General features: G+C 30.9%; 1 protein-coding gene across 1 annotated transcript in view; it reads right to left on the bottom strand.

Moving 5' to 3' along the window:
• The window catches only part of LOC129963188 (tyrosine-protein kinase transmembrane receptor Ror2-like), a 235,871-nt gene extending 212,031 nt beyond the window's left edge, over positions 1 to 23,840 (bottom strand). The window contains exon 1 of the mRNA XM_056077350.1: positions 23,413 to 23,840. Coding sequence (XP_055933325.1) covers positions 23,413 to 23,497 — 85 coding nt within the window. The 5' untranslated portion in view covers positions 23,498 to 23,840. The remainder of the gene's footprint in view (positions 1 to 23,412) is intronic.
• Positions 23,841 to 25,195: the final 1,355 nt, after the last annotated feature.

Below are 25,195 nucleotides of genomic sequence, written 5' to 3'. Positions count from 1 at the left end.
AAATAAGAGAGAATTTAATTTCGGCTCTTTGCGTTAAACCAGTGATTGGTAAACACATTAGTTAGCAGAACTAATTATCAACAGTTCAAAGATTGAATCCTCTTTTGGGAACTACATTTTTAAACTTCAATTATATAGATAGTTATTATTCACTTAATTAAAGTATATACTCCTACGCTGGCTTTTATTAAGAATGTCCTCAGTCTGATCAATATACTTTCGCTGTGGTTCGCAAGCCACGATTGGCCGACCATTGCATTAGACGAATGAAGGGTGGATTAGGCGCAGTTCGGCCACGAAAAAGCTCTTGAACCATAATGCCCTGAAAACCAAAACCATAACCAATTAAAGGTGCCATCATTCGGTTTCTGGTTCTAAAAACAAAATTAATCAGAAGTGTTCATACAAAATATATCACCTCCTTTCAGGATTGGAGCCCGCCAAATGTACCCTTACTTGAGCACTTTTTTTGCTATGCTAATCTTCAAAAGCTTACTACTGCTTAAATATATATTCAGAAAAAAATAAAAAAAATAAAAAAGGTCTGTAAACACTTTTAACACAAACAATTTATATCGATAGAATCACGACCTCACCCTGTTCCTGTCAGCAAGAATTTCTAGGAGAGATTTTTATCTCACTTAAGGTTCACTGTGGTCATCGCGTTTCGATTTCACAAGCGAAGAAATTTAAAAACATGTGTTTTTACACGTATGATTTTTTTAACAAAGAAAAAAAACTGTAGTGACTGCCTCAACATGAGTAATGAAAGGAAAATGAAAGGCTAGCGACATCGGTTTTAGCAGCGATAAAAATCGGGCAGTCATAGAGTCATCCGTGACTAATTAATGGAAATGATTCATGGAATTTCAAATTCTCTTCCTGCATACCACTGATTGAATCAGTAGTATTTACATAGAGAGAAACTTTCACCCACAACATCCGATTATTATTATTAGATTTATACTAAATGCATAAATTTTAAAAAAAAATTGATAAAAAGTTGCCGTTCGGGAAGTTTCTGCCGTTTTCTGTAACTTAAGACAGTAGCGGATTTTCGATTACATAGAGGCACAAAAAGATCGATTAAAAAGATGTTAGTAGTCTAAAAATGCAGAACAATTTAGCAACAAAAAAAAAATTAGAAAATTAGAAATTCTATAAATTACAAAATATTAGGATAATATAAACACTTTGCCAAGCATAAATGGACACATTTTTGTTTCCATACGGACAATTATTTGTTACAACATTTATAAACAACAAGCATCTGCTAAAATGATCTAACGAATAAACATAAATCATCGGAATCATGAATCACTATAAATATAAAAAACATACTCTTCCACAAAGTAACTAAAATAAAAAATTTAAAATAAATCATTAATATTGATTAAATCAGATCCATCTTCCTATATGTAACTAAACAGACTTGTTGATTAAAAAGGGAACTTTATAATGTGCACTGAATAAAGCCACAAAAATCTATATCCACAACTGGCTTGAGGTCATCTCTGTAGGAACGCTGCATTCGTATTAAAGATATTTGAATAATTTTTGAAGGGTGATGCTTTTGTTAATACTCGAGTCTACTTACCATTAATATTAGTTTAACTGTTTTTGTTTGGTGTCGCAATGCACACATTTAAAATGAAAAAGTACATTTTCTGCACTTGGTGCATTTCTCTACAGAAAAGGCAAAAATATTTTCCAACCTGCGATAAAGATATTTGCTGTTTATGGAGGGCCAATGTTGTTAAGTAGAAGAAAACGGTATTCATAATTTGTGTAATTCATATAGTACAAATTCCACGTATAAGATAGACAACTGTCCGGTAGGCCACCCACAATTAATGAAGGCCCCCAGACTAAATGCTGATTAAAAATAATCAATGCTTTACTATTCGAGCAATAGCAAAATGACATAAGTATCGAATAACAAAATCCACAAATTAAGACAAACTTTATACGGTCCATATTTTCAAGTGTGGCTTATTGCTCAAACACATCGAAAACGATTGACAATACATTAATTCGACCAAGCCCTAAAGCCAATATTAATGCCAATATGAATCTAAACGTTATTCTTCGCTGTTATAGAAAATTACCTTCCAATTTTCTTAACAGATTATTTCTTCTAATCAAGCAATTAATTCAATTAAATATAGTTGCCGACTGAACCATTTGAAGCATGTCATTGACCAAAAACGTCCAGAATTTGTAATCGTGAAGGAGTAGACCTTCACCAAAAACACAAGACCACATATTTTTTGGTCATCCTCCTTGGTGGAACTTCACTGAACTATTTTGTTCTGTACTTTGCACACGGCCGACCAGGCATTGTCGGAATTTCGCAAAAAAGAGGAAAAAAATTCAATTATCTGGAGGACTGCAAAAGCATCGAGTACTACTTTTTTCCCCTTCTTCTTTAACAAAAGCCATTTTACGCTAGTGATACAATGATCTCTTCCAAAAGATGGTGAATACAAATCAAATACTCGATAACGATACATTATTAGTATCAAAAAATTAAGTTCACAATAACACCATCAATGGAAACTTCCTAAACAGCCCAAACATTTCATTTATTGAAAGTGATCGCAGCTACAATAACATTAAGAGGGAAAGGGAGGGAAAATGAAGCCTTTAACATTAATGTGACTTTTTACCCGCATCAGTTATCAGTAAATGAAAAACTGAATTAAAAAAAAAACTTTTTTTTGGGGGGGGGGCGCTTTCATTTTTTGATTAAGGGAACCACAGAACATAATATATAAATTATCTTTTAAAAATAAATACCCACCATCACGATCACCCTCCCCCTTTATAAACCACTATGGAGCTCATATTTTTGCGCTTCAATATTGAAAGGATTATAAAGCGAAGTAAACACACTTATATTCAGTGTTTCTGACGCCCGTCTAAGACTGGTACCCAAAGCTTCCTTGCCCTCTCTCACATCGATTGGCCACAACCAAAGAATCAAGATGAATATTAAATTCCGAAAGAGAAGAAATCCATTATTCGGATGAGGTCAAATTAATAAATAACCTGGTTTGTTATTCACCCTCTGTAATGTCAAAGAATTTGTGTAATGGAATTACGTGTGGCCTTGATAAACAACGATTCCATAAGATGGTGTCGGATAGCAACACGCTCTATTTATTATTCCGATAACGAATAGATCGAATTATTATATTCTTGGCGAGACATGTGCAATTGAGTTATCCAGATAACCAAATATTTCGTGAGAATAACACTCCTCTTTTACCACAAGATATAGTATACCTGCACGATCATGTTCGATATTCTGAATGTCGGTGAAATATTATAAAAATATCGTAACAATATTGTTGGGCATTTTGAATATTAGGACCAGTTAATAATGTCTGAAAATTCGATGAATATGCATAAACTTCAATACACTATCGATTTTACTTTAACATATGTAGGAAGATGCATTAATTAACTTTATGTAGTTTATTACGTAGGATATTTTTAACTATTATGAAATATGCAACAGCAGAATCCATTGAAATGAACGACCGGCACTACAATATGCAGAATTTTACTGAAGTCACGAAAAAGCTGTTAAGGGTGGATAAAAGAAAGTGTTCTTCTTGCAACGGATCATCAAACGTAAAAAGTATGGTTGGCTGCTCTTTCTCTGGGAATTAAGTAAAAGAAATTGACAATTTTCTTAATCTGTACGGCACATATTTAATGGAATACAAATTTACAGAAGCAGAAAAACCCAATTGCATGAATATATCAAAAGTGTGTATAGCTTCAAACGGCAAGTCCTCTGAATACTTATTTTAAATATTCCAAAGATTTGCTGTTGATTCTATCTATACCTAGTCTGCCACAATCGTAGAGCTCCATACGATTCATTATATTCTGACCGATTCCATAAGCACCGAACGATTTTCATTGTTGTTATTCGTTCAACTGGATTTTTGTATATCTGTGTTAACTTTTTATATGGTTTATTCTTTTCTTTTACTAAATTTAATAAGAAAAAATCCCTGGGATATCAAACCCTTTAAGTTTCTCTAATTGCTAGTGGATTTCATCGGTCTCTTATCTTACTCAACTAAGGTGAAAAGAGAAGAGAACAAGAGAATTCGGGGTGAGAATCCGCCCCCCCCCCGCCAGCTTGCCGTTGGCTCACAGAACCAGTCCAGCACCACTGGCAAATTTATTGTGTGAAGCAAATTTTTGCAAGTACTACCTCTGAACAGGTATTGTTTAATTACACAAAAGTAATTGATAACAGTTTAAAATGTTCGCAATATCTCGATCCACATAAGCAGAAAGAGGCAAAACAATAAAATGGACATAAATACAATAAATCAGAATAATCATCACTAATCCCGTCGGGCTATGGTGGATGATGACAATCTCTCTTTGAAAATGCGACTAATATCATTCCTTCATTCACACTCCTTGGTATTAAGTTTTGATTTAAATATATTCTAAATTATTATTTTGCTTTTTCATTATAAATATAACGAAAGTTGCCCTTGGGGTTGCCCAAGGAAAGAATAGTAGGTATAAGATTTCATTTTTACATAACACCATAATCAAATATCGAATGCAAAGAAATCAACACCATTCCTCGACTACCCAGTTGCGGTTAAGCGGAGGATTATTTTTTTAACAGAAGGTTCTGCCCCGTCTTCTAATTAAAAAGTTCTATGTCAGAACTTGATTTGACAGCAATGAGTTTAATTGTAAATAAATGTTTAAGTTGAATTCCAAGTTAAAAATTGGTTTTATTACTGAATTACAGCATTAGTGGCTTATATTTACACCATGATTTTTGACAGCAACAACTTCAGGAATGGCTAGGTTATTCCGAACATTTACGGGCACCTATTCCCAATCATAAATCTGAAAATTTGGATGCCGGCTGGAACATATTAATAAAAAAAAGAGATAAATTTTCTTTTGTAGCGGTTACATAACTCTACTACCTTCTCTTTTGATACAACAGATGGCGTTACCTTATTAACATCAAGATATATTTCCCATGATCCCTCTTGGAGGTCGTTAATATATTATTTTTGAAGTGAGTGTCGTGTTTTCCGTATTCGTGTTTTGTCTTGTTACAAGTGGAACTTAGAAAATTATTAAACAACTGTTCTTGAAACTGCTATTATTTTCCTCTATCCCATAATGAAGTTATATATAGCCTCGTCCGTGTACATCTTTTCTTTTGCGCTGCGTTTCAGCAAATGATATGGCAGTCATATCATTATGTGCGGAGACTCGAGTTCCACTGGAACTTCAAACGAGAAATGAAACTACAGAGTGGCATCTACTATTTTTAATCTCATCTCTAATTTTCTGCTGCATTTTAAATATACAATACATCAAAAAAGTGCACTTTCACCCGATTTAAGATTTAAACACATGAACCGATATATGGAATACAAGGACGGGGAGAATTACCATTTCGCACAGGACGCCGAGTACTCTGAGAGCTAACACGGATTTCACAAACATCCAGTGCAGGTTAGCACTAATTAAAATATAATAAAATGTAGCAAGGTATTACATATAATTAATTATCCACAATACCAATAATTAATATTTTCTCTTAAAGCATTTTATATAATAAGGGAAACCATTTCGTTGGAAAGGAATTTTGTCAAGTTATTTGTTCAGCAGAGACTAATTACTGAAATGTAGAAAAATCATAGAAATGTTTAAATACTTTTGGGAGCAACCACATGTTACAAAATTCATTCATATTCACATAACAAACACAGAACAGAACGCAAAAGCATGTATTCTTAGCTTAAAATGCATTTAAGAGATGAAAGGCGTCGCCGGTTTCATTTCATTCCATTCGATGTGGTTACGGTTACGGAGAAACAGTAGAGGGCCACAACAGAAAAGAGCATTTGTTGAAATCGAGCTATTCACTTATGACGTCAATCGCTATGAAAAGTATTCTATCGAACTGATTCAGACCGAAACCTATTTATAGTCAACTAGTAATTAGAAATCTGCATGACTCTTCTTTCTTTAAAAGAAAAGAAGAAATCTTTCAAGGAACACGCAAACCTTTCATTAGAAGCTGACGAAAAAAAACTTTAAAAGAAAAAAAAAAAATCGTTTTCAAAGCAGCAGCGCGTGTTGGTGGACTTTTTTTTTTTTAAAGGAAAAAAATAAATTTTTACACACAGCATTTTCATGCATCTAAACTACTTTTTTGAAAACCATTAACGACAGAATATTCAACGATACTTAATTCGGTATTATCTTTCCTTGCTTTTTACGCAAATCAAGAAAAAAATTAATTTAATTTTTAACTTTTTTTTTTCTTTCTATCTTTCAATTTCTACTAGCATCAACTTATTGCATGTCATTCGTTTTTCTAGAAACGAAAAAAAAAAAAAAAAAAAAGAGCTTAAAAAAATGGTTGAAGTATTACTACTTGAAAAAATGCACTCGGCATCGTAGTGGTTGCGTTTTAAGTTTTTCTGAATTCAAAAAATTATACAGAGCGTTCAAAAACATTGACTAGAATTTTAAAGAACCCTTTTTTTTTTTTTTTTTCCCCAAATAAAAAGTTTTATGAAAACAGTAAAAAATCTTGAAAAGACAGTCTGAACTAAATTTAATTAAGAATTATACGGTGTAGCATTACTAATACGAAAATCAATAATCAGAAAAATAAGTATTGAAAAATATTTAAAGAAATTCGAACCTGCAGATAGAAAAATGTTAGAATAGTTGTGTTTTAGACTTTATTAGCCCGCCTATATTGTTTTTAAAAATTTACTCTCATTTGCAGCAATGATAATGTGCACACAAAAACACCTATTTAACATCGCCGCAATGGAATTCATAAAACAATAAAAAGTTTTGTTGAAAAACATTCTTAATTTTTAAAATTTATTAAAATTCCGAAAAAAAAACTATGCAAAAATAAAAATGATATAACTGAAAAGCTATTTTTCTTTTTAATTTTAATGTAAAAATGATTTTCAAATAATATTCTCTGAAGTTATTATGGAAATAAGTTGAAACTCAATTAAGTCTTACCTAAAAATCTAATTAAAATTTCGAAAATGCTTTCTTAGTAAGAATTTACTAAAACAAAAGACGTATCTACATATCAAATTTAATAATAAGTTCACCGATCAGCCCTGTAAACTAATTTTAACAATAATTCTCACCATGCATATTATAAATAGTATAGCTATCTATAAACATAACCATATTAATATTATTCCTTTAACCACGGTACTGCTGGTACATGGCGTGTTTTGTTTGTGAAGGAAATCGATTATGCTTTTTGTATCTATTCTATTTGACGGAACTGCATCCAAAATGTTATATTTAATAACATACAATTTTGACCGAAATACTGAATTTTATTTGTGTGTGTGTGTGTGTGTGTGTGTGTGTGTGTGTGTGTGTGTGTGTGTGTGTGTGTGTGTGTGTGTGTGTGTGTGTGTGTGTGTGTGTGTGTGTGTGTCTTCGTATGTTTACGAAGGTTGTCTACGTTATGTCTTTCAGTCAGTGGTCAAACAGAAATGCAAAGGCAGAGTTGTACCAGCAGTTAATTTGCATTCGACTATTTATTTAAATTAAATACTATGAATAAAAACGAATACACTTTAATAATAATAATACGCATTTTTGAAAGGTTTGACTCTTTTTCTTCATGCACTTTTTTGCTTACCCATCATTTACATCTCGAATCCTCTGGTGTAAACGAAAGAAAAATGTACAAATGAGACACTTCATTATAATCACTTAAATATAATATCACTTTCATAAGGAATTTATGATGTAATCGCTCACCGCCATCCGTAACGCTAGGCGAAGTTTTAAAATATCCTCGCCCTTTTATATGCATCATTATCAGATACGCAAATCTGTTTTGGTGTCAAGCAACTCGCCGAGGATGGTTTTTTTTTTTTTTTAATACATGAAGTTACTGACTTATCGGTATATGAATGAAGCTGAGCATAAATATAAATTATTTACGAGATTGTAAATTTCACATTTTATTTGCTTTTTTTGCTGGGTTGTAGTAAAGGTCAATGAGTTGTAGTCTGCAATTTTTATTATTTTAAACTTATGCTAATGCGTTATTTCTCCCTTCACGGACTAAATCGAGAAATATTGCCAATATTATTTTCTTAGGGGGGGGATTATTTTTTAAAAAATTGGTAGTGGCACAAGATTTTTATTTTTTTCAGTTAGTAGACCGTCTATTTGTTTTCGGCCATTTTTTGTGATTAATCTGAGAGCTAGTGAAGTTCTTTTAGTTTATAGAAATTTGCGCCTTTATTGTTTATTTTTAATGTTTCTATATATTTGCATCTAACATGCGCGACAAATAATTTTAATTTTTAAGCACTCTGCTTAGCCTGCATGAGATATTCTAAAACAAGTTTTACTAGTTAATTTGTGACAGTCAAATCCGAGACATGTTAATAGTCTGTCTAGACGGACACATTTTCCAGTTGAATAAGAAATATCAAAATTTCTTAGCTAATCAAGGGGTTAAAAAAAAGTAGAGAGAGAAAAAAAAATGAGTTTCAATCGAAGATTTTACCGCAGCAATGCTGCCTTTCAAAAAAATTAAATATTTAAAATAATTCTTTCAAATCATATTAAAAGGCAACTAATAAAAACAATTTTGAAAAGCTGAGATTAAAACATGTAACATCCTAAAGATATTTTGAAGTATTTCATACACAAAGAAAATAAGATATCTTCACACTTCAGATAATATATATGAAAAGATGTATATCTAAGCTGGTCAAAGAACTTAACATAAAAGACACCAGAAGTGATTAAAGTCGGTAAACGTAAACGCCTAACTCAATGTTATCAAAACATGAAAAAAAGAACACTTGACCTTTCCTTTGTCGGTAACATTCAAGAGTTCTATTCACAGCAAAGTTTACAGTTAACTGCTTAAAGAAACAATACTGAATAAAGGCTCAAAAGGGATATTCATTAATCATTCAATGAAAAATGAAAACATCGATTTTTTTTTAATTAAGAGTTATCTTTAAATATCATCAAAATGAAACAGATTTTACACTTTAATCTTTCAACTACTAATACATATGCATCCCATGTATATATATTCCATATATACATGCATATCATCATCCCATATACAAGTATAGAAGTAGTCGTTTGGAAGATTTGATCCTCTGGTTTAAAAATGATTTGAAAAAAAAATATAAGAAATCTGCCTTATACAGAAACAATTCTTTTCATTCGCGAAAAAAATGGAGATTTTAATTTTTTCGTAATTAAATAATTTAATATTTTTTCTTTTTTTTTCTTCTGGATATGTTTTTTTTCCTAAAATAAGGCGGCCAAATTACATTTATAAATATCGTCAGAAGATGTTTAATATTTGACATTAAAATACCCTTTTCTTAACTTATCTAATATACGTCACGCAATTTGTTCATTACAAGAAACTGAAATCGATCTGGTTAAATAACATCTACTATATCTAATCCGCACGAAGCACTTCAATGAATGTTTCCTAAAACGATACATTATATCTTTACGCTGTTGTTACATATTTCCGAAGATAAAGCTTTTTACTGGAATTAAATAAACAAAGCATCGATTTCTATGGAGATATGTTCAATGTAACATGCTATATAAACTGAAATCATGATATGGAAACAATTGCATGATCATGCGAAATGTGCTGAAAAGTAATTTTGGAATCCACTGCGTATCTTACAACCTTGAAGATGAACTCTCACTCCAAGCCAATGAAGTAGTAACAATTCAGAATCGATCGTCAATCCAAAAACCTATCAGAACTGGTAGGGCGCAAGAAGTGAAAGTTTGAGTATCCAACCCGTTCAGTTTCTATCGGTCCATTTCAATCATAGCATTACGAGTTAAGTTATATTAACGTTCCGTTTTCAAAGCAACACTCGAGCTACTTTTGGGACTGACCTCGCAATTTTGAACCGCAGTCAGATGACGAGGACGATACCTGAGTTGGCACCCCCCCCCCTCCTCTCCAAACCTCCCCACCACACCAGCTGGAGGACGTTTGACCCCAACGAATTTAACGTGCACCAGACACATTTACATGACGGATCTTCGTTGGAATCGGTCTCGAACCTCTGACACCCTCCTGTTCCGAAGCCGAGACCTTACCAACAGGCCATTGCGGCCCATCGTGGCATTATGAAGGAGCATTCAAATAATGTGGTTTTGAAGAGCAAGTTTACAGTGTGCTCTAGCAAGATGTTTTTTTAGGAGATTGGTGTGATGTCGGCGTGGAATGCTCGTAAAAAACTGGCGAGTGGGCTGAAAATGGTATAGCAAAGAAGGGGGAGGCACCATTCCATTGATATTGCTTTAAGTGACAGTGAATGATCCAATTCATTGTTAGAGTCACGTACATTTGTCATGCGATTGTGACGTTACTTGTTTCCATTTAAACCCGTATATCCTAATAACAATAAATGCATTTATTTAAAAACTGGTTCTTCTGAAAAATAATCATCCTGCACCGCAGTTATCCGCTGCTCTTTATAACATTTTCTTTACATCATTGATAATGATTTCATGTCCGCGTTACCACGGAAAGGGGCAGCAGTAGCTTCTGAGGGTAAAGACCCTTGAGCACCCGAGGGCAGAAGTCTGACTTCTAGCTCATATGAAGATAGCACACACACACATTCGCTTGCACAACGCCTTTTTACAGGAGAGCACATTCACACACCACACAGATAGAACACAGATGAAGAACAACCATGCCCGAACCGGGATTCGAACCCGGGACCCCAGATTACGGGGAAGATGCGCTACCCCTATGCCAGGACGCCGGCCTTTACATCATTAATTCCTAATATGTGTGATTTCAACAATAGTTACAATTGCACTAGCTACCTTCCGATGTACTGCTTTCGGTTTGACATAAAATTGTACAGAATTTCCGAGTTTCATTTTGAAAGCCTTCAGCTCTCGACATATGGAAAGGAGTGAAATCGAAATATCTAGTCACTTGGACAATAATGATAGCATCATCATTCCTTATATAATAGAAATCAATAATAGTGAAACCACTGTGTAATTATGTTATTATACATCAAAACAGGGTTGATTTTTTCAAATTAATATTATCGGGAAATGACTTTTTTTTTTTAATTCGGCCAAATATCGAATAATACCCGTTCCCTGAAAATATATCCAAAAATACAGAACCTTAAAAAAATGCTTAATTATAAACAATATTTGATACAATTTTTCAGTGCAAGTCAATATAATAATCTCATGACTGTATTTTTTTACAAACAACACTGATGTTGACATATCTCCAAATATAATTTATTCATAAAATTTTACTTCAAGTAAAAAAAAAATTAAATAATAAATAAAATTCTTAAATAAATTTAAACCTTAAAATCAAGAGTTGCGTTATATAATATCGTTCTGTATAAGATATTTCGGAAATGTGCATAAAAATTTATAATGTACCTATATAATACTTTACATACTTTTATTTACATCATTACGAAATGTGTAAACTGAAGATATTTTGGTTTCTTGGCAAGGTTTTAGCCAAATTTGGCGACAGTCATTGTGAAATTGCTACTCTTTTCTAGAAGATTCGAGTCTTCCGAATGCATGAAAAAAGTTTTGTTGCAATCGCTGATGGAAAAGGAATTGCTGTTGTGCATCACGTGAAGTGTCACAAGTGTGAGGAAAGAACTTCTGAATTTGGCCGAAGACCTGAGCTGATTTGCCGAGTAGCTTTCTTGAGTTTTTCCGGCGCTCTGTGAATGAGTTAGAGTGATTCTCCTGCAATCAATTGAAGATAGGATTGTTTTGCTTTATTAACTGTAAATAATAGCAATTAACTATTGAAAATAAATTTCTGTTGAACATTGAAGCTACAAACCCGTTCGAACCGCAACAAAATGTTAGTAAAAGTAGATGACTACGTTGAAAAAAAAAAATTTCGAATTTAAAAAAAAGTATTAATATTTTTAATGTTAGGTCAGGCATTTTCTAAAACCGTTAGAATTTTGTTTCTAAATCTATTTCTTGAAAGCTATACCTATTTTTATATTTACATGCGTTTTAATGCTATTTTAAATCTTTAGATGCCATTTTCTCAAATTCTTATCTTGTAGAGAATTTTCTTACAAAAAAAATCTCCTAAATTAAAATTAATGTATATTTTTGTTCAAATTTGGTGTAATAATTTCTCCATATGTTCTACAGTTAATGAACTAGATAACAGTAATCTATTCATTTAGAAATATTTTATCAGCGTTTCACAATGCGGAAAAAAAAAATCTTATGTTATTTATCAATCGAACCCAAATATTTAGAGAATGGATATAAATACAGCTTAGTTTTAAATTCAGGAACTAAATAAAAATATTTCTTAAATTATCTGCAAAATTTTAAGCAAATTTTTTGATAAACCTCTAAACGAGAAAATTTTGACTTTATACTTCTTTTGAGACAAATAAAACCCTTTTTTCCCATTTTTTTTTTTTTTTTTTTTTTTTTTTTACTTCTGCCATTTTATTGGTATATTTTGGTTTCATAAACGTTTCCTCAGTCTTTTTTATGCAAGTATTAAAAAGTAACTATTTTCGAACATTTTTCAAAAAATTCATCTCGAACATAATCACATACCTTTAAAAAAATTGACTCTTTAATAAAAGTAATTCTGATTATTTTGATATGATTAACCTTTACATACCGTTGAACCCCAATTACGCAAACTTCATTTAATCAGATCATTATATGGGGAAGTTGGGAATCTATAAATAAATCTCACGAGATAAAAAGAGTAAAGATAATGAAATAATTTAATTTGATTGAAATATTCAGAAATGATATTCTAATAAAGAATGCAAGAATATAAAACGTAAAACAGCATTCTTCTCGTACTATCTTTCTCATTCTTTCACGATATAAACAAATAAAAAGTTTCTTTTTGGCGAGAAATAAATTTTTCTCGCCGAAAAACGGAACTTTCCGTTTCCGGAAAGGACTTAGCTCAAATTAATCCGGAATATATTAATTCTGGTAATTAAGATATACAGATTATTTTATATAGGTAATCTATTAAATATGCATATCATATCAAATATGCATATTAAAATCAAAAGTGAAGTAGAAACTTTTCTAATGAGAAAGATAATGCTTCTGAAGTGAAAATTACATAAATCATTAATCGATTATTTCACAACTTTTGATTCTAATTAATCTGGAATATCGGAATTTTACCATATACTAAAAAACAACTGGCACAAAATAAATAAAATTAGAGTATACAGATTCATTTAGATAGGTAATTTATCAAATATGCATCAAAACGTGCATATGCATATCATATCAAATATGCTTATTAAAACTAGAAGTGAAGCATAAACTTTTCTCACGATATACAGAATGTTTCTGAAATGAAAATCACATAAATCATAAATCGATTATTCGTTCACAACTTGATACATATACTTAAAAAAACACAAAATAAATGCCAAATTATACAACAGATTTCATATTATGCCACTCGGCTAGCTATCCTTTGCAAATACAGCGGGATCAACTTATAACACAGGCTTACATCCAGAACTGGCAATTAAACACATTTAATTATTCTACTCCTAACTGTCAGCAAGTAACGCTTAGGACCCCTCATTTTGCCTCCACCGCCTTGGCGAAATTTAATCGATTTAGAGAGAGATCCGTGTCTTAAATCGCCGTCGGAATTCCGTCCAACTTCCGCCCTTTGACGAACATAATTTAATTTCTCTCGCCCCTTTTCCACGCGGTCCGCGATTCCACCACCCCCATTTGCATATCTCGAACATAAAGAGCCGACTTGGAAATTAGCCACAAGCGATTTAACATATCGCCATGTCGTATGAAGGCGACAACGCCTGCCATCGAGGGTGGAGAGGAAGGAAAATAGAACGAAAAGAGGGTCTGCTGGAATATTTTTATAATTCTTAACCGTCTTCCAGAAAGCTTGGGGTTAGGGGAACAGGGAAATGATCACGGAGGGAAGTTTGAGGCTAAAAGCATGATTGCGATTCAAATGCAATGCTGTAGGAGGCACTGTTCCAAAGAAATTTCAGCAACAGGATTGGTTCAAGAATTCTGTCAGGATGTCATTTTAAATATTTAAATATAAATGTCTAAGATAGGAGTGCAGTAAAATTCAACTAGTCCGAATACCTGAATATATCGATAATATAATTGCATCGTTTTTTATCTAATTAATTGCATCAATTAATCCTGATAAAAGGCGCATGGCCTGATGATGCAACGTAAGGCTCTCACTCATCAAGGTTATTGTTAGTTCGATCAAATACATTTTTATTTTTTAATGGAATATCCGACTTTCATTGCAAGACACATTAGAAAAGCAGAATCATGATTGTTTTGCATCTAATGAATTGCCTTAATTAATCCTGATAAAAGGCGCATAGCCAGGCAAGATCCTCACTCATCAAGGTTATTGTTAGTTCGATCAAATACATTTTCATTTTTAAATTGAATATCCGACCATCACTGCAAGACACATTATTGCGTATTGTATGCGTTTGTATTGCAAGAATTGTTTGCGTTTGAAGAGACCGTAGAGAGTAGCTACGAAGATTCCCTCCTCCTGTTGAATTCTGCCTGGCAGCTTTGTGTGGCGTGGTTGTTGTTTATTACCGATTACTACTTGCAGGTTGTATTTGTTCTAATTGTGTTTCCATTTGTTCTCTAAAATTAGAAAAATAGACATCGGATTGTTTTGCATCTAATTATTTGCATGAAATACTGAAAAAAGGGCGCATAACAAAATAATGCAACATAAGGCCCTCACTCGCCAAGACTATTGTTAGCTCCATAAAATGCATTTTCATATCTAAATTGATCATCATTTGTAGATACACATCAGAAAAACAAACATGTGGGCACTGCTATTTCACTACCCACTATGTAATCTGGCCGGCAAGAATTTAAAATTTCTTTCCCAACTGGAAAGAGCTACTTCTACCTGTTTTGTTAATTTTTCTTGTTTTTTTTTTTTTTTTTGTATAAAATAAATCTACCCTTGCTCTTGTTAAAAATGCTGTAGCGTTCCTTGAAGCTCTGAACATTTAATAATGGAGCAATCATTCCATACCCCCACAGACACGTGATCGTGAAATAAAAATATAACATAATCTCGCTATTCATTTTATGTATGCATATGAATGCATATACCAAGGCTGTATAGTAACAAAGCGCTTATACTTTTCAATGAAGACAATTTTCGCGAGCAATTTATACATATAAGAGGACGATAAAGATGTATACAGCAGAGTAAAGAGATGACAATTTTCCATGAATATAACTTAATACTCAAAAGAGGCACGACTGACCCTTCCCTTCTCTCTCCCTCCTTTCTTCCCTACTTGCCTGTCTTCTTGTGTACACCCGACCACCCCGTCACCATTGAACGAAGAAATATCGACACCTATTTGCCTATCTCAAACAAATTCGGTTGAAAATGAGCCATAAGCAATTTAGCACATCGCTTCATCACAAAAAAACCGACAAAGCCTTCCATCGAATGAGAAGAACGAAAATGGCATGAGAGAAAGAGATTGATTTCTTCTAATATTTTTGCAATTCTTAACCGCTTTCCACGAAGACAGAGGGAGGGAATGAAAATCATCAAGGCGGGTCGAAATCTCGAGCAAACACTGAGATCATGATCGTGACTCAAATGCAATTGTGTTAGAAGCTGGCTCGGTTCTTAGAAAATTTAACGGCCGTGTTTGCTCAAGAAGCCTGTCTGACTGGGTTGAGGAAGATCTTTGAAACATTTTCTTTCCTCATCGAATAAAGAATCATGAGTCAAATGATTCTTTCATTGAAGGTTCAGATCAAAAGGCTATTGAAGTTCGGTTCTATGAAAAGATCTGTCTATATAACCAAGTATTTCGAATGGGTTTATGTACATAATCAGCTATACCGCCAGGCGTAGTCTTTCAAAAGGATTATAAGATAAAAAATGATTCCCTATTTCATTAGTTTAAGATTAAATTTGTATTTTGACAGAAATACAAAAAGGTAATTGAATTAATTATCTAAGTAAATGAAGTCAAAATATTTTTAACTCACCAGCACAAGCCGTCACTTTTCAAATTATTTTTAAAATTGAAAATATTTATATGAATCTATCTTAGTGAAAAGAAAAGCTTGAGCTCTTTTCTATGTATGAAAAGGATAAAAGAGAATCAGAAATGGAAGATTCACGTGAAAGGAATTAAAAACTTGAAAATTATAGGCTTTATACGATAAATATTTGTTCTGCTATAAAACTAATGAGATCAAAAATATACAATTCCCTAGACATCGAATAATGAGCTTAAATCCACCGTCAACAGACAAAATACAATATTAGACTAAATGATTCAAATACATCTTTAAATGCAAACATTATTTAAGAATGCATTATAAATATAACCTGAACAATCCTTTTAACTTTAAATAAAATACTAAATAATGCTTTCAAAATTTACAGAAACAAAACATGCTAATAATGATATATTATACTTGCTATTGTTAAAGGCATTTGATGTATATTGTTTTAGATATAGCAAACATTTCACTCATAACTTAATAATTAACAGTCCATTTTAATTAAACCGTAAAATCATATTTAATATCATTTTGCACAACCAAAAAAAAAATTGCATATCTAAATCTATCCAAGTCGCATACTATTGATTATTATTTAGAAAAATGCATTATTCTTGATAAAGTTGGAACATTTTTTTTTTTTTTCAAATTTAAATATTCTTTGGAAATGTTTTGAACGTATTTCTATCACGTATTTTCAAGATGCAAGTAAGATGAATGAAAGAATTGAAATAATAAAATCATCATGTTTAAAGATTTATTAAATACTAGTGATAGTAGCGGCGTAATATGTATTAATAAAAATGTATTAAGAGTCCAAATCTTGCAGGGAATTAAATGGTAACCAATTCGTATGATACTGCAAAATCCACAGAAAAGGGAAATGAAACATAATATTTACAAAGAATACGTCATTTTAATTATCGATAGGATGGAAGGGTAATTTTTTTTTCAAAAGAAAAATGATAGCATAAATACAAATTTTAATCAAATAAAAGTTTTTTTTTTTTTTTTTTTTTTTTACAATTGTTACATACTAAACTATTGTAAATAAAGATTTTTTTTCTCCCTTCAAACTCAAAATCTGATCCGTTTTTTTATCACTATGTATAAAGTTACAGAAAAATCGAAACCATAAAGACAGCGTAGGATCCGAAATGTCATAATAATAATAATGTTATATCAACATAACTATTGTCTTTTCTTCATATCTTTGCATTTTTAAGTTTAACCACCAAAGTTTGTACATAAATCAATTTATTCAATACTTTCACTGGATGAAATGGCCTCATGCAGTAAAATAATGAAATATGAAAAAAGTAAACACTTATCAGACATTGAATGGCAACGCGCGGTAAAAATAAATATAATAGTTAAAAAAATTGCCTAAATAAGTTAACGTAAATGGAAATATGCATGTTAAATGTTATTAGTAAAGGTGTTTTCTTGTATAGCTTGATAGCACAGTGGAAAAAAAAAATCGAATTCATGTCTAGACTCTCTTTCATGGGTTTAGTCAACAATTGGAGATCAATTGGAATTGAAATCTCTAATTTTGAACCAAAACCCACATGCATAATTTTTTATAAGGAACTTTATTTTTTTTTGAGTCAATGTATTTTGCACGCATATTTACATTATACTTCGAAATTGATTAATGTCTCGAGGCCGAATTTAATGCCGATTAATTGACATACGAGTCAGTTAAAAAGTCGCCGCTATAACCATCAACGGCATTCACATAATAATGATGTCACATTCAAACATGACATGTTCAAGGTTTCTTCAGCATATAATATGTTCTCAAGAAAATTCTGGGCTAATGAAAAAGGCACAAAACAGCCGATTAGTTTTCAGCAGCCCGCTTTGGGAAATCTCCATTTGGACGTGTCAGAGTGAATGCCCCTTTTCACAACGCGTTTCCTGACAAGCCTGACGTTCCCGGCTCCGCGAGCAACTTACTTAGGTCCTCGCAACTATTAGATTACTCGGACGGCATCTCCCATTCCCTGCCCGAAAGAGGCCGACGATAATGATGTAAATGCAGGCAACACTTGTCAAAAGTAGAAAGAGACAAAAAGAAAAATGCGCTCGAGTATCATTTGTCGCTTGATTCAATTAATTGAGACTCATTCCAACTTGTATGTTCCGGTTTCCTCTTGCACTTCCTATTATTAATTTAGGAAAAGCACTGGTTAATGGTGTCTCTCCACACAAACAATGGGGAGATGGGCGTACGGCTTTGGTTCTTATCCTAAAGAGATGCAAAGCTTCATAAGCATGATTGCTGCTTCTCTCGTAAAGTTCTTTTTTCGAACTTCTTGAGGATGGGTTCTGTAATGTTTTTAATATGCCGGAAGATGCGAGAACCTCTAAAAAGTATTGATAATGTCTTTACTTCCCTTAAGTGATTCTGGACATTTTTTTTTTTCGATTTCAAATTTAAATATATAATGAGCTTATATTAATCATAAAAAAAGATGCGAGAACAATAAAATTTTGCATAATATAAATAAAAGCAAACTTATAGCATTGATAAAGCTAAGAAATTGCTTTCAGCTACAACATCATGAGTTCAATCATGGCTGTACAAGATATGTTAGCTAAAGGTTTAACAACTTTTAAGAGAAATAGAATGAAATAAGGCAACTCAGATTCTCAGAGCATTGGCGGATTTGAAACGTCTTCCTGACGAGGTAGACGGTTTGCAGAGATGTCGGTGTTTCCAGTTTCATTTCGTGTGTAGACCAAGCAGTAGTGGTATGGCAGAATATTACTACTGCTGCTATCAAATCGTCCATGATAGTCTACTGATGTCGCCTGCAAGACAGCCGAAATTATCGCGCCTCAACTTCTTCTGTTCACAAAATCCCCTTGATAGCGCAAAGGACCTTACTACGTGGCCCGTATCAGCTACCGATGAAGTCGAGAATGTTCAAACTTCATGCTCTAAAAATTTGAGACCTGCATTAGTCAGGGGTCATCGATTCGGACTCCGGCTGTGACATCAACTGCACTTCATCTTCGTATTTACCTTTTTTTTTTCTCTCGTGTTTATGTACACTAATCACAAACACGTTTTTTTTAATACACGACCCAGAGGTTATAAATATCGAGTGCACCTTTAAATAATAGTGAGTACAAATATGAATAGCGCATGATCATGAATCAAAACAATAAATTAATAAAAGTATACGTATTTTCAAAAAGTCACTAAAATAATAATAATAAACATCGTGTTGCGGTAAAAGTTTTATAATAAAAATATTCTTTTTATAAATTTATAAAATGAATATTTATAAAATTATAAAAAGAACTTTATAATAAAAATTTATAAAAAGAACCTTACAGTGTGTCAGTGTATTTTAACTGGTGTAGCCACTGGATTAATGGATTTTTTTTTTTTTTACAGCAGTCTTACATTGGTAATAATTTGGTTTTTTTTATTTTTGTTTTGCTTTTTCAAAGGCTGGTCCTATTCACAAATATTATATGTAAATAGAAATTATAAATAGCACGATTTAATAATCTAGCTAAAATTCTATAGTAAATCAATAAAGTATAATGTAGAAAATGTTATAGTAATATCACTCGAAAATTTTAGAAAACTTGTCAAAAATTAAATACACTCTCCGAAATCACGAGACTTTAAAGCTGAAATGAAAACAGAAATCTTGAACCCGTATTCCAAGTAAAGTTGTCTTTGACCTGACAATCATTTATCTGCGTTTCTTCACAAGATGAAAAGACGAGTTTGTAAGTATTAATGGAAGTGGTAGTCCGGAACACTTGGGAAACATTACACAACAGATGAAACGATGTCTCGGGTTTTTATTTAATAAAGCACTAATCGGTTTTTGGGGAAAATCAGCAACGATATAGAGATGCCGAAAATAATAGAAAGAAATATGAACGCATTTTATAAAAAACAAGGATTCTCTTTCTGTTTTTCAAATTACCATTTGAATTGCTAAAATCATTATTATTGAACAAGTTGCTAAAATCATCACGATAACCTCTTTTAATTATTTCTTGAAAATAATTTTCGAAAGCAAGATTATTTTTTAGTTGTTAAGTTTTAAATATTTTAGTGATGCAACAAATATAATCTGATTTGGCGAGCTGCAACAAACGTAAACAAAAGAGAGAAGAAAAAAAACCGTCAAATAAGTATTAAATTATATGAAAAATTTCAAAGTTTAAAAATTCGAAATCAGAATAAACTTTTTAAAAGTTGTAAATTATCGTTCAAAAAATTATAGTAACAGCATAAAGTTGGAATAAAAGTGAATTTTAAAAAATCATTATCTTAAATGTGTAGCACAATATAATATCAAAGTTTAAAAATAAAACAAACATGAACATGATACAAATATAATATCCACCAGTATTTGTTAATCAAAAATCAATAAACTTTTCATATTCTGAATTTATATTTTTTTCCAGAGTTTTATTGTTCCATGTTTACAACAGACCAATAAAAGTACAAAAACAATTAATACTAGAGTTCAAATATCTATCATGGTGACAATGCAAAATAACCAGGTATATAAAATGTTGAACTGTTAGTGCTGCACCAACAGTTTTCCTTCCTCTCTTGTATGCAGGCTAGTGTAGCAATTGCACCATTAAATCATTATCACTTGACTCACCTCATGTAGCTAAAATAAGGGTTCTTTAATTGCCTAACAGATATTTTTACACTTCTGTCCTAATGTTTCTACTATCACTTTCAACCTTTAATGAATAGATTTCTTACCAATGAATAACAACAAGAATAGGTAAATGAAAGTGAAGCTAGTTACTATCTCAAAATTATATTCTGAAAAAGAAAAAAAAGTGTGTGTGTGTGCGAGAGAGAAAACACATTTTTCTCCATTAGAAACCCTAATTTCATAGGATATTTGAAATCTTGAGCATGTGTAATCTAAAATTTGTTTAAATACAATAAATTCTGAAGCCATTTTAAGAAATTTCAGCCCTTAAAATATATTTGAGATGGTTTTAAATAGAATTTTTGTTGTTGTTGTTATTGATACTGTTAAAATTTGGAACTTATTTCTGAATTGAAGTGAATCATATTTTTAAATAATGGTAGAATAACAAGGACAGCTCCAAGTCAGCATCCCACTTTCTAAACTTCTACTTCCCAAAAAGTACTGGCAATTTATAAATATGATTATAAATAAAAATGTGTATAATAAATTTAAAATATTAATAAAAATTCTTAGTTTTGTAATAAAACTTCAATAACGTTATGAATATACACATTGGCAGTTAAGTTTATCTTATATATAGATATATAGAACATTTATATGCATATACAAATATATGTATGTCAACATGATTATACAAGTAAGGATTATAGAAAATATTATATCAAAGATTACTTAACAAAATTTGTCATTCCAAAACATAACAATCTAAATAAAAGTAAATTTAAATTATAAAAATTGTATTATATTAAGTGCATAAATTAATGTATACTAATTTGTATTAATATTAAAAGCATTGCAAAATATCTGACAAAAATCTTTTAAATCAAGCATTTACAAATATTTCTGCCATTTAAATGAAGCAAAATTCATCTGAAAATTAAATAATTATAAGATACTTATGATATTTACTTTTAATAATTATATACTTTTTAAAACCATAAATTATTTAAAACTATTTTTAAACAGATATTTTAGCAAAAAAACAGTAATGTTTCACAGTTTAATTTAAATTTAATATATTATTTCACAAATCACAAAAAAAAAAATTTGAATTTTCTTATCTGAATTATGACAGTTAAAAATTTTCAGAAACAATGTTAATAAAAATCAGTAAATGATTCAATTGTAAATACTTGTGTAATCATACCTATTATTCAAAGGCAATTAAACTATTTAATTTTAAAAACACATAATTAGATCTTTAATTTTATTTTACAAAAATTAAGGTAAAGAAAAATAAAGCATAGATATTACATAAAGTTACATAATTTACTAAATTAAAATTAGGTAAACATTAGAACCTAGATTTATCTTTAGACAAACTCAGGTTAAAATTGCATAAACATTTATCTAACAGCTGATGGCATATCAAAAGATTTAATAAATCATGCGGAAAAAAAAAGCCCCTACCATAAAAATCATCCTTGATATTAAAAGAAACTTTTATAGTTCAAACTAGTGACATTTTATAGTATATAGCGAAAAATATTTTAGATAATGATTCAAAGTATAAAAATTTTCAAACAAAAATTTTACACAATTATATATATATATTTTATTGAGAAATTTAAGATTTCATATATTTGTGAAAACTCACATTTTTGTATAAATTTAATTAATTAATTGTCTAAAGAAATATCTAAATTTTTTTCTAGGTATGACAATGACTTAATTTACATTAATCTGTCGAACAAAGGGCAGTAAGAATACAAATTACAAATATACTAATAAAAATTGATACCAAAAATTAGTTTGTAAATTATTTTTATGACATTTCCCATAAAAGTTTTCCTAGTTTAAAAAGAAAAATGTGCTTTATCTATATTAAAATATAAAGTATTTAATATAACAATCAATCTTTAACATCAACAACATTAAATGAAATCATTCCCAATTAAAGATTCAATAACATTACTGAACAGAAACATCAATAACAGTAAATTTTGTATGTAGACACTGAAATAATTATAAATATGAAATACTAAAATTTATTTCATCATGTTATATTTTTTACAAATTCAAAATGAAAATCATGTGCTTCATTCTTCAAACAATGCAAACAAAATGGACAATTTAGAATAAATTATGTGAAGGCAAGTTTATAAAACTTAAATGTATATATTGATGTGCCATATATTCCATTTTTTTTTTTTTTTTTCATATTTGGTGATACAAATCATATCTAGATTTAATAAATATTGTTTTTTGTTTTTTTTATATAGCCAAGAAAATTATTACAAACGGTATTGTAATCATTTACAATTGATTTTATATCTAGTTGCTAAAATATATCAAACACTATTTGAAATTTATTAAAAATAAGATTAAAAGTTTATTTATATGAAACCAAAAATATAATTGTGAAAAAAATATATAATATTCTAAAACAAAAACATTTAGAGAATGGTTCATCAACCTTTTGCAGTATTGTTTACGGCCATATATTTTGCTAACTCGCCGTTTTTCGAAGCAGTCAAATTCACAATGCAACAACGCGCTTAATATATTTACAACAAACATGACTCACCTCCATTCAAATCAGCCACGGCGTAAACATGAAGAAACTGACAGACAGTTTGCACACAAAACAACCACTTCCATAGGCTATGCATGTTGTCGGATTACTACAGGGCGCCTCACCATTCAGAGACGCCGGCTTCGCTTTTATGAATCAGAATTTCGTTCGAATACATTCATGCCTCTACCATACGTCAAAAACAATGTTTCACTTTCGATTCGCTGCCGACATGCATCCTCAAGCCGAAGCACGTGCAAGTATTAAGAATGTTGTGTTTGCGGAATAAGTGCTACAACTGCAACTTCTGTGCACACATTCGAAGGTACGGAAGTCAGTGTTCGCTAACCCATCGGATCAGTGGACTTTCTATCGTAGCAGACGCTTCGATACGGTAATATTATTGCTTTGCTTGCGGGTGGCTAGTGCGTCTGCGCCGCGGGTGGAATCGACTACTCAGCCGCCATCTGTCGAAGCGCATTGGTTTTCCTAAGGCCCTGGCGGCGATTTTTGGAAGTCTTACTAATATCAATACTGGGTGGGGGGGGGCAACTGAATTTGAAAAATTGTGCGTACTTCTGACCTTTTGTGAATTAAATGTGCTGAAATTGTGAGCCAGAAAATATATTATACTTGATTTTCTGCCCTTTTATCTTTCAAATAAAGGATACTTAGATAAAACTTGTCTTAAAAATATATATGGAAACAATATATTTCCAAAGTTATTTTTCGTTTCCTCAAAGACTAAGTAGATTTTAAAAAGAAACTGAAATTAAAATATGTTTGCATTTTTAATTTGTGGAATCAAATATGTTGAATTTTTTTTATGAAAATTTTTATTTATATAAAAAAAAATTATTCGTCATTTCAAATCAATGATAGTTAGCAAATATTTGCCTGAAAAAATACTTAAAAAACTTCCGATTGCTTTGAAAGATCGTATACGAACTTAAAATAATAATTAAACATTTTTAAAAAAATATTTTTGCTGAAGAGCATAGTTATAAACTCAAAAAGAAACTATTACAAGTGATTCTTACCAAGGAATTAAGTATAAGTAAAGGCGACACTAGAAATCAAAATGCGCATTTTATGGCATTATAAGGACCTTCTGTTAATGAATGTTTTAGTTTCACATTTCAACGAATTTTTTTAATTTAATTGAAGTTTTAACAACATATATTTAATTTTTTGCTTTTGAAGTTTTTGAAAATATATATATATGTGTGTGTGTGTGTGTGTGTGTGTGTGTGTGTGTGTGTGTGTGTGTGTGTGTGTGTGTGTGTGTGTGTGTGTGTGTGTGTTCTATTGTTTGTATTAATATGTATATGTTCTATATTTCTAATTTTTTTTTTTATTTCTATATGTATATCATAAAAAAAAGAAGGCTAAAGTAGTAAAATTCTTGAAAATATTGACTGTAACTTTTATTTGATGATTCCTTTACTTGTATGTAAAATGATTTAATATCTTTGATAAATCATAAAAAGATAATAAACTTCATACAAAATATAATATTCAAAATTATTACTATTCACAATCGATGAAGCAGAATGTAATAAATACAGCCAGCTCAGTGAAGAATTAATATTTCAATTTATTACAAATAAATAAATAATTATACTTCAAATTATTTAATAATCATTTTAATAATTCACTATAAGCAAGCATTGAATAATATTTTATAATTGATAAAATTTGTAATTTTTCACAAATTAATCAATGTAATCATTAGCTTAGTAACATCTTTCAACCCACTACATATTCGCTGATTTATTAGGTTATACTAGACAAA

Source organism: Argiope bruennichi, chromosome 3, assembly GCF_947563725.1.
Source record: "Argiope bruennichi chromosome 3, qqArgBrue1.1, whole genome shotgun sequence".
Classification (NCBI taxonomy): domain Eukaryota; kingdom Metazoa; phylum Arthropoda; class Arachnida; order Araneae; family Araneidae; genus Argiope; species Argiope bruennichi.
This window is presented reverse-complemented; position numbering and strand designations above follow the sequence as displayed.